Source organism: Notolepis coatsorum (genome assembly GCF_963971535.1).
Source record: "Notolepis coatsorum genome assembly, chromosome: 11".
Classification (NCBI taxonomy): domain Eukaryota; kingdom Metazoa; phylum Chordata; class Actinopteri; order Aulopiformes; family Paralepididae; genus Notolepis; species Notolepis coatsorum.
Window position 1 is genome coordinate 2,742,894 of NC_140175.1, and position 11,597 is coordinate 2,754,490.

At 45.6% G+C, this 11,597-nt stretch overlaps 1 protein-coding gene across 1 annotated transcript in view; it reads right to left on the reverse strand.

The window, feature by feature from the left end:
* Positions 1 to 11,597, reverse strand: part of zmiz2 (zinc finger, MIZ-type containing 2) — an 82,717-nt gene that overhangs the window by 18,216 nt on the left and 52,904 nt on the right. Inside the window, 1 exon segment of the mRNA XM_084324574.1 lies at positions 2,806 to 2,963. Within this exon segment, the coding sequence (XP_084180700.1) occupies positions 2,806 to 2,963 (158 nt within the window).

An 11,597-nucleotide genomic window follows, 5' to 3' on the forward strand; every position in this document is an offset into this window, starting at 1 on the left:
GTGTGTGTCTCCTCACCTGTATGTGTGTGTGTGTGTGTGTACATGTGTGTGTCTCCTCACCTGTATGCAGGGTATCTGCAGGTTTAGCCCAGTCAGATTTAATGCTTTTTAAGACTTTTTAATGCCACTCAGAATTAAATTTAATACCAATTTCACAATAACAAAATGACAAATCATGCAACGACACCAATTAGTTTAAGTTTAGGGACACATTGGTCCAAAGATGTTTATTAAAACATAACTTGGAAACTTAAAAATCTTGAACTTAAAGGAGTAACTGGATTGGATGAATTTCAACAAAGGGGTGACCAAACATAAATAGCAAATATAGCTATACAAAATATACCAGGGGCCAAGCAGCAAGTGCAACAGCCACTGTCAGAACACATAACTATTACCACCCTCCCCAGGGTATCAAAAAAGTCAACCAACAAACAAGATTCTTGTGCCGGATCTCCTCTCTGGTAAACAAGAATACCCTGAAGACTCTAACAGGAGCACTCATTCAAGGGTACTACGACTATGCTTGCACCTCATGGTACCAAAGCACCTCAAAGGCCCTAAAAACAAGATTACAAACATCACAAAACAAACTGGTCAGACTACTGCTTAACCTCACTCCTAAAACCCACTTTACCCCTGCCCACATTCAAAACCGCTCTTAAAGAGCAGCTACGGGAGGCTGCAATTAGAAACTGGTCACCGTAAATGTCCAAACCCCCCCCCCCCTCCTAATGTACAGTCTCCTCCCCATCATATGTATATATTTTCTGTTAGGATCTCTGGGTAACAGTACTGTATATTTGCATATCGTATATGTCACAATTGTAACACTACAGTACTATATACCTGTATGTCATGTATGTCCCTATGCCATAAATGTCATGATGTCATGTATGTTGAGTATGTCATAAATGTCATGTCACTATGAATTGAAAATGGGGGACCCTGATGTAAACAAGACACGTCTTTCTCTGGTCTGCATCCCCTTAACAATTGTGTGTATTGAGCCGTACTGTATTGTACCCATTCTGCAATCTGTTAAATAAAGTTTTCATTCATTCATCCAGTTGTTTTGTTTTTGTGGTTTGGTTGAATGAATGAATTCTTTGTTTAACAGATTGCAGAATGGGTACAATACAGTACGGCTCAATACACACAATTGTTAAGGGGATGCAGACCAGAGAAAGACGTTTGTCTTGTTTACATCAGGGTCCCCCATTTTCAATTCATAGTGACATTTATGACATACTCAAAATACATGACATTTATGGCATAGGGACATACAGGTATATAGTACTGTACTGTTACATTTGTGACATATACGATATGCAAATATACAGTACTGTTACCCATAGATCCTAACATACATGGGAGGATACTGTACGTCATTAGGAGGGGGTGGGTGGGAGGAAAAAATACATAGTGGGTGAAGCTCTCATCGAACATAAACACAAACGTGTCCTTGTTTACATCCGTGAATAGATTATTTTCAAGTTAAGACCTCAGCTTCAAGCTTTGGCGTGGAGCCGAATGTTATCCGGACTTCTGTTGGTGCAAATGTTATAGTCCTACCTGATGGCGCAGCTGGTGTGGAGGAAATAGTAGTTTGCAGAGGTAACATGCTTAGCGCTCAGCATGTGCGACGCGATTGCTATTTTTTTTGTTGCAGCGGGGCTCGTAATGGTCTTTGACTGGGACCAACCATCGCGCAAACAGTGGATTGTCGAGCCAGTTCTCGTTAAATTGGCACTTTCCCATATTAACGAGTGCAAATGCTAAACTAAACTAAACGTAATGTTAGCGTTATCGCTTCGCCTTAGCTAGACTCCGTGCCTGAAATGGTTCCCCGGCCCAACACAACTCCTTGTTGGTTCCGCCCCATTCCGGTCTGCGTGATTCTACAACACGGTCAATGAAAAGTCAAACTTTATTTCCCGTTAACCGTTTTCCCCCAGATTTCATAATAAAACATAAGATGACATTGCATTTTATCTTTCCTTTCTATGGCATTTTTAAGACCTCTGAAAATGGATTTAAGACATTTTAAGACAAACTAAGGCCTTAATTATTGATAAACAAATTTAAGACCTTTTAAGACTTTTTAAGGATCCGCGGACACCCTGTGTATGTGTGTGTGTGTGTGTGTGTGTACATGTGTGTGTCTCCTCACCTGTATGTGTCTATGTGTGTGTGTACATGTGTGCGTCTCCTCACCTGTATGTGTGTGTGTGTGTGTGTACATGTGTGCGTCTCCTCACCTGTATGTGTCTATGTGTGTGTGTACATGTGTGTGTCTCCTCACCTGTATGTGTCTATGTGTGTGTGTATGTGTGCGTCTCCTCACCTGTATGTGTCTATGTGTGTGTACATGTGTGTGTCTCCTCACCTGTATGTGTCTATGTGTGTGTACATGTGTGTGTCTCCTCACCTGTATGTGTCTATGTGTGTGTGTACATGTGTGTGTCTCCTCACCTGTATGTGTCTATGTGTGTGTGTACATGTGTGCGTCTCCTCACCTGTATGTGTCTATGTGTGTGTGTGTATGTGTGTGTGTCTCCTCACCTGTATGTGTGTGTGTGTGTACATGTGTGTGTCTCCTCACCTGTATGTGTGTGTGTACATGTGTGTGTCTCCTCACCTGTATGTGTCTATGTGTGTGTGTATATGTGTGTGTCTCCTCACCTGTATGTGTCTATGTGTGTGTGTATATGTGTGTGTCTCCTCACCTGTATGTGTGTGTACATGTGTGCGTCTCCTCACCTGTATGTGTATGTGTGTGTGTACATGTGTGTGTCTGCTCACCTGTATGTGTCTACAGTCGTGACCTCTGGCCGGCAGCTGGATGCGTCTGAAGGTTATGGGACATTTGAGGGAAACCTTGATGGCCGTCTGCTCCACGCCGTCCTCCCCGTTCATCCCTGGGGTGCCGGGGATAGTTCCACTGCTGAAGTTCCTCTTTACTGGAGGGAGAGAAGGGAGAAGAGAGAGGGGGAGGGAGAGGGGGAGGGAGGGAGGTGGAGAGAGAGGGGGAGGGAGAAGAGAGAGACAGAGAGAAGGGAGAAGAGAGAGACAGAGAGAGAGGGGGAGGGAGGGAGGTGGAGAGAGAGACAGAGAGAAGAGAGAGAGGGGGAGGGAGGGAGACGGAGAGAGAGGGGGAGGGAAGAGAGAAGGGAGAAGAGAGAAGGGAGAAGAGAGAGAGAAGGGAGAAGAGAGAGACAGAGAGAGAGGGGGAGGGAGGGGGAGACAGAGAGAAGGGAGAAGAGAGACAGAGAGAGAGGTGGAGAGAGAGACAGAGAGAAGAGAGAAGGGAGAAGAGAGAGAGAAGGGAGAATATATATTTACTTTTTAATTGCATGAAACATTATGAAGTATTCTCTTATGCCACTGCATGGTACCTAATCGACTCGACTCGCTTTTGCTATTTGAGTGTCCTGGTAGCCGTATTTGAAGTGACGTCACACGAGGAAGTAAATAAGTCAACAGTAACACACAGCGTTGGAAGGAGAAGCCCTGATGATTATACTATAAACCAACAGCCAATAAATGTGAAGTTATCTTTGAACCTCTGTTGTCAAGCCTCGTCAATATACCCCCCCCCCCCCCCCTTCCCCACTAATGGAACACAGCGAAGTGACTCCACGGTTAGCTCTCGGCTAACGCTAGTTAGCTTGCGGCTAACGTTAAACCGAACAATACACACATGCCCCGAACCGTGGAGGTCGTACCGAACGGTGTACGGTTCGAATGCGTACCGTTCCACCCCTAACCAATAGTGTCCCACTGGGTCTAACTCACTCTTAGTGATGCAGTACTGGGTCTAACTCACTCTTAGTGATGCAGTACTGGGTCTAACTCACTCTTAGTGATGCAGTACTGGGTCTAACTCACTCTTAGTGATGCAGCGCTGGGTCTAACTCACTCTTAGTGATGCAGTACTGGGTCTAACTCACTCTTAGTGATGCAGTACTGGGTCTAACTCACTCTTAGTGATGCAGTACTGGGTCTAACTCACTCTTAGTGATGCAGTACTGGGTCTAACTCACTCTTAGTGATGCAGTACTGGGTCTAACTCACTCTTAGTGATGCAGTGCTGGGTCTAACTCACTCTTAGTGATGCAGTGCTGGGTCTAACTCACTCTTAGTGATGCAGTACTGGGTCTAACTCACTCTTAGTGATGCAGTACTGGGTCTAACTCACTCTTAGTGATGCAGTGCTGGGTCTAACTCACTCTTAGTGATGCAGTACTGGGTCTAACTCACTCTTAGTGATGCAGTACTGGGTCTAACTCACTCTTAGTGATGCAGTACTGGGTCTAACTCACTCTTAGTGATGCAGTGCTGGGTCTAACTCACTCTTAGTGATGCAGTACTGGGTCTAACTCACTCTTAGTGATGCAGTACTGGGTCTAACTCACTCTTAGTGATGCAGTACTGGGTCTAACTCACTCTTAGTGATGCAGTACTGGGTCTAACTCACTCTTAGTGATGCAGTGCTGGGTCTAACTCACTCTTAGTGATGCAGTACTGGGTCTAACTCACTCTTAGTGATGCAGTGCTGGGTCTAACTCACTCTTAGTGATGCAGTGCTGGGTCTAACTCACTCTTAGTGATGCAGTGCTGGGTCTAACTCACTCTTAGTGATGCAGTGCTGGGTCTAACTCACTCTTAGTGATGCAGTGCTGGGTCTAACTCACTCTTAGTGATGCAGTGCTGGGTCTAACTCACTCTTAGTGATGCAGCGCTGGGTCTAACTCACTCTTAGTGATGCAGCGCTGGGTCTAACTCACTCTTAGTGATGCAGCGCTGGGTCTAACTCACTCTTAGTGATGCAGTACTGGGTCTAACTCACTCTTAGTGATGCAGTACTGGGTCTAACTCACTCTTAGTGATGCAGTACTGGGTCTAACTCACTCTTAGTGATGCAGTACTGGGTCTAACTCACTCTTAGTGATGCAGTACTGGGTCTAACTCACTCTTAGTGATGCAGTGCTGGGTCTAACTCACTCTTAGTGATGCAGTACTGGGTCTAACTCACTCTTAGTGATGCAGTGCTGGGTCTAACTCACTCTTAGTGATGCAGTGCTGGGTCTAACTCACTCTTAGTGATGCAGTGCTGGGTCTAACTCACTCTTAGTGATGCAGTACTGGGTCTAACTCACTCTTAGTGATGCAGTACTGGGTCTAACTCACTCTTAGTGATGCAGTACTGGGTCTAACTCACTCTTAGTGATGCAGTACTGGGTCTAACTCACTCTTAGTGATGCAGTACTGGGTCTAACTCACTCTTAGTGATGCAGTACTGGGTCTAACTCACTCTTAGTGATGCAGTACTGGGTCTAACTCACTCTTAGTGATGCAGTACTGGGTCTAACTCACTCTTAGTGATGCAGTGCTGGGTCTAACTCACTCTTAGTGATGCAGTACTGGGTCTAACTCACTCTTAGTGATGCAGTACTGGGTCTAACTCACTCTTAGTGATGCAGTACTGGGTCTAACTCACTCTTAGTGATGCAGTACTGGGTCTAACTCACTCTTAGTGATGCAGTGCTGGGTCTAACTCACTCTTAGTGATGCAGTGCTGGGTCTAACTCACTCTTAGTGATGCAGTGCTGGGTCTAACTCACTCTTAGTGATGCAGTGCTGGGTCTAACTCACTCTTAGTGATGCAGTACTGGGTCTAACTCACTCTTAGTGATGCAGTACTGGGTCTAACTCACTCTTAGTGATGCAGTACTGGGTCTAACTCACTCTTAGTGATGCAGTGCTGGGTCTAACTCACTCTTAGTGATGCAGTGCTGGGTCTAACTCACTCTTAGTGATGCAGTACTGGGTCTAACTCACTCTTAGTGATGCAGTACTGGGTCTAACTCACTCTTAGTGATGCAGTACTGGGTCTAACTCACTCTTAGTGATGCAGTACTGGGTCTAACTCACTCTTAGTGATGCAGTACTGGGTCTAACTCACTCTTAGTGATGCAGTACTGGGTCTAACTCACTCTTAGTGATGCAGTACTGGGTCTAACTCACTCTTAGTGATGCAGTACTGGGTCTAACTCACTCTTAGTGATGCAGTACTGGGTCTAACTCACTCTTAGTGATGCAGTACTGGGTCTAACTCACTCTTAGTGATGCAGTACTGGGTCTAACTCACTCTTAGTGATGCAGTGCTGGGTCTAACTCACTCTTAGTGATGCAGTGCTGGGTCTAACTCACTCTTAGTGATGCAGTGCTGGGTCTAACTCACTCTTAGTGATGCAGTGCTGGGTCTAACTCACTCTTAGTGATGCAGTGCTGGGTCTAACTCACTCTTAGTGATGCAGTGCTGGGTCTAACTCACTCTTAGTGATGCAGTGCTGGGTCTAACTCACTCTTAGTGATGCAGTGCTGGGTCTAACTCACTCTTAGTGATGCAGTGCTGGGTCTAACTCACTCTTAGTGATGCAGTACTGGGTCTAACTCACTCTTAGTGATGCAGTACTGGGTCTAACTCACTCTTAGTGATGCAGTACTGGGTCTAACTCACTCTTAGTGATGCAGTACTGGGTCTAACTCACTCTTAGTGATGCAGTACTGGGTCTAACTCACTCTTAGTGATGCAGTACTGGGTCTAACTCACTCTTAGTGATGCAGTACTGGGTCTAACTCACTCTTAGTGATGCAGTACTGGGTCTAACTCACTCTTAGTGATGCAGTACTGGGTCTAACTCACTCTTAGTGATGCAGTACTGGGTCTAACTCACTCTTAGTGATGCAGTACTGGGTCTAACTCACTCTTAGTGATGCAGTACTGGGTCTAACTCACTCTTAGTGATGCAGTACTGGGTCTAACTCACTCTTAGTGATGCAGTACTGGGTCTAACTCACTCTTAGTGATGCAGTACTGGGTCTAACTCACTCTTAGTGATGCAGTACTGGGTCTAACTCACTCTTAGTGATGCAGTACTGGGTCTAACTCACTCTTAGTGATGCAGTACTGGGTCTAACTCACTCTTAGTGATGCAGTGCTGGGTCTAACTCACTCTTAGTGATGCAGTGCTGGGTCTAACTCACTCTTAGTGATGCAGTACTGGGTCTAACTCACTCTTAGTGATGCAGTACTGGGTCTAACTCACTCTTAGTGATGCAGTACTGGGTCTAACTCACTCTTAGTGATGCAGTACTGGGTCTAACTCACTCTTAGTGATGCAGTGCTGGGTCTAACTCACTCTTAGTGATGCAGTGCTGGGTCTAACTCACTCTTAGTGATGCAGTGCTGGGTCTAACTCACTCTTAGTGATGCAGTACTGGGTCTAACTCACTCTTAGTGATGCAGTACTGGGTCTAACTCACTCTTAGTGATGCAGTACTGGGTCTAACTCACTCTTAGTGATGCAGTACTGGGTCTAACTCACTCTTAGTGATGCAGTGCTGGGTCTAACTCACTCTTAGTGATGCAGTACTGGGTCTAACTCACTCTTAGTGATGCAGTACTGGGTCTAACTCACTCTTAGTGATGCAGTACTGGGTCTAACTCACTCTTAGTGATGCAGTACTGGGTCTAACTCACTCTTAGTGATGCAGTACTGGGTCTAACTCACTCTCAGTGATGCAGTACTGGGTCTAACTCACTCTTAGTGATGCAGTGCTGGGTCTAACTCACTCTTAGTGATGCAGTACTGGGTCTAACTCACTCTTAGTGATGCAGTGCTGGGTCTAACTCACTCTTAGTGATGCAGTACTGGGTCTAACTCACTCTTAGTGATGCAGTACTGGGTCTAACTCACTCTTAGTGATGCAGTGCTGGGTCTAACTCACTCTCAGTGATGCAGTACTGGGTCTAACTCACTCTTAGTGATGCATTGCTGGGTCTAACTCACTCTTAGTGATGCAGTGCTGGGTCTAACTCACTCTTAGTGATGCAGTACTGGGTCTAACTCACTCTCAGTGATGCAGTACTGGGTCTAACTCACTCTTAGTGATGCAGTGCTGGGTCTAACTCACTCTTAGTGATGCAGTACTGGGTCTAACTCACTCTTAGTGATGCAGTGACTGGGTCTAACTCACTCTTAGTGATGCAGTACTGGGTCTAACTCACTCTTAGTGATGCAGTACTGGGTCTAACTCACTCTTAGTGATGCAGTGCTGGGTCTAACTCACTCTTAGTGATGCAGTACTGGGTCTAACTCACTCTTAGTGATGCAGTACTGGGTCTAACTCACTCTAGTGATGCAGTACTGGGTCTAACTCACTCTTAGTGATGCAGTACTGGGTCTAACTCACTCTTAGTGATGCAGTACTGGGTCTAACTCACTCTTAGTGATGCAGTACTGGGTCTAACTCACTCTTAGTGATGCAGTACTGGGTCTAACTCACTCTTAGTGATGCAGTACTGGGTCTAACTCACTCTTAGTGATGCAGTACTGGGTCTAACTCACTCTTAGTGATGCAGTACTGGGTCTAACTCACTCTTAGTGATGCAGTACTGGGTCTAACTCACTCTTAGTGATGCAGTACTGGGTCTAACTCACTCTTAGTGATGCAGTGCTGGGTCTAACTCACTCTTAGTGATGCAGTACTGGGTCTAACTCACTCTTAGTGATGCAGTACTGGGTCTAACTCACTCTTAGTGATGCAGTACTGGGTCTAACTCACTCTTAGTGATGCAGTACTGGGTCTAACTCACTCTTAGTGATGCAGTACTGGTCTAACTCACTCTTAGTGATGCAGTGCTGGGTCTAACTCACTCTTAGTGATGCAGTACTGGGTCTAACTCACTCTTAGTGATGCAGTACTGGGTCTAACTCACTCTTAGTGATGCAGTGCTGGGTCTAACTCACTCTTAGTGATGCAGTGCTGGGTCTAACTCACTCTTAGTGATGCAGTACTGGGTCTAACTCACTCTTAGTGATGCAGTACTGGTCTAACTCACTCTTAGTGATGCAGTACTGGGTCTAACTCACTCTTAGTGATGCAGTACTGGGTCTAACTCACTCTTAGTGATGCAGTACTGGGTCTAACTCACTCTTAGTGATGCAGTACTGGGTCTAACTCACTCTTAGTGATGCAGTACTGGGTCTAACTCACTCTTAGTGATGCAGTACTGGGTCTAACTCACTCTTAGTGATGCAGTACTGGGTCTAACTCACTCTTAGTGATGCAGTACTGGGTCTAACTCACTCTTAGTGATGCAGTACTGGGTCTAACTCACTCTTAGTGATGCAGTACTGGGTCTAACTCACTCTTAGTGATGCAGTACTGGGTCTAACTCACTCTTAGTGATGCAGTACTGGGTCTAACTCACTCTTAGTGATGCAGTACTGGGTCTAACTCACTCTTAGTGATGCAGTACTGGGTCTAACTCACTCTTAGTGATGCAGTACTGGGTCTAACTCACTCTTAGTGATGCAGTACTGGGTCTAACTCACTCTTAGTGATGCAGTACTGGGTCTAACTCACTCTTAGTGATGCAGTACTGGGTCTAACTCACTCTTAGTGATGCAGTGCTGGGTCTAACTCACTCTTAGTGATGCAGTGCTGGGTCTAACTCACTCTTAGTGATGCAGTACTGGGTCTAACTCACTCTTAGTGATGCAGTACTGGGTCTAACTCACTCTTAGTGATGCAGTACTGGGTCTAACTCACTCTTAGTGATGCAGTACTGGGTCTAACTCACTCTTAGTGATGCAGTACTGGGTCTAACTCACTCTTAGTGATGCAGTACTGGGTCTAACTCACTCTTAGTGATGCAGTGCTGGGTCTAACTCACTCTTAGTGATGCAGTACTGGGTCTAACTCACTCTTAGTGATGCAGTACTGGGTCTAACTCACTCTTAGTGATGCAGTACTGGGTCTAACTCACTCTTAGTGATGCAGTACTGGGTCTAACTCACTCTTAGTGATGCAGTACTGGGTCTAACTCACTCTTAGTGATGCAGTACTGGGTCTAACTCACTCTTAGTGATGCAGTACTGGGTCTAACTCACTCTTAGTGATGCAGTACTGGGTCTAACTCACTCTTAGTGATGCAGTACTGGGTCTAACTCACTCTTAGTGATGCAGTACTGGGTCTAACTCACTCTTAGTGATGCAGTACTGGGTCTAACTCACTCTTAGTGATGCAGTGCTGGGTCTAACTCACTCTTAGTGATGCAGTGCTGGGTCTAACTCACTCTTAGTGATGCAGTGCTGGGTCTAACTCACTCTTAGTGATGCAGTACTGGGTCTAACTCACTCTTAGTGATGCAGTACTGGGTCTAACTCACTCTTAGTGATGCAGTACTGGGTCTAACTCACTCTTAGTGATGCAGTGCTGGGTCTAACTCACTCTTAGTGATGCAGTACTGGGTCTAACTCACTCTTAGTGATGCAGTAGCTGGGTCTAACTCACTCTTAGTGATGCAGTGCTGGGTCTAACTCACTCTCTAGTGATGCAGTACTGGGTCTAACTCACTCTTAGTGATGCAGTACTGGGTCTAACTCACTCTTAGTGATGCAGTACTGGGTCTAACTCACTCTTAGTGATGCAGTACTGGGTCTAACTCACTCTTAGTGATGCAGTACTGGGTCTAACTCACTCTTAGTGATGCAGTACTGGGTCTAACTCACTCTTAGTGATGCAGTACTGGGTCTAACTCACTCTTAGTGATGCAGTACTGGGTCTAACTCACTCTTAGTGATGCAGTACTGGGTCTAACTCACTCTTAGTGATGCAGTACTGGGTCTAACTCACTCTTAGTGATGCAGTGCTGGGTCTAACTCACTCTTAGTGATGCAGTACTGGGTCTAACTCACTCTTAGTGATGCAGTACTGGGTCTAACTCACTCTTAGTGATGCAGTACTGGGTCTAACTCACTCTTAGTGATGCAGTACTGGGTCTAACTCACTCTTAGTGATGCAGTACTGGGTCTAACTCACTCTTAGTGATGCAGTACTGGGTCTAACTCACTCTTAGTGATGCAGTGCTGGGTCTAACTCACTCTTAGTGATGCAGTGCTGGGTCTAACTCACTCTTAGTGATGCAGTACTGGGTCTAACTCACTCTTAGTGATGCAGTACTGGGTCTAACTCACTCTTAGTGATGCAGTACTGGGTCTAACTCACTCTTAGTGATGCAGTACTGGGTCTAACTCACTCTTAGTGATGCAGTACTGGGTCTAACTCACTCTTAGTGATGCAGTACTGGGTCTAACTCACTCTTAGTGATGCAGTACTGGGTCTAACTCACTCTTAGTGATGCAGTACTGGGTCTAACTCACTCTTAGTGATGCAGTACTGGGTCTAACTCACTCTTAGTGATGCAGTACTGGGTCTAACTCACTCTTAGTGATGCAGTACTGGGTCTAACTCACTCTTAGTGATGCAGTGCTGGGTCTAACTCACTCTTAGTGATGCAGTGACTGGGTCTAACTCACTCTTAGTGATGCAGTACTGGGTCTAACTCAACTCTTAGTGATGCAGTACTGGGTCTAACTCACTCTTAGTGATGCAGTACTGGGTCTAACTCACTCTAGTGATGCAGTACTGGTCTAACTCACTCTTAGTGATGCAGTGCTGGGTCTAACTCACTCTTAGTGATGCAGTACTGGTTCAAACTCACTCTAGTGATGCGTGCTGG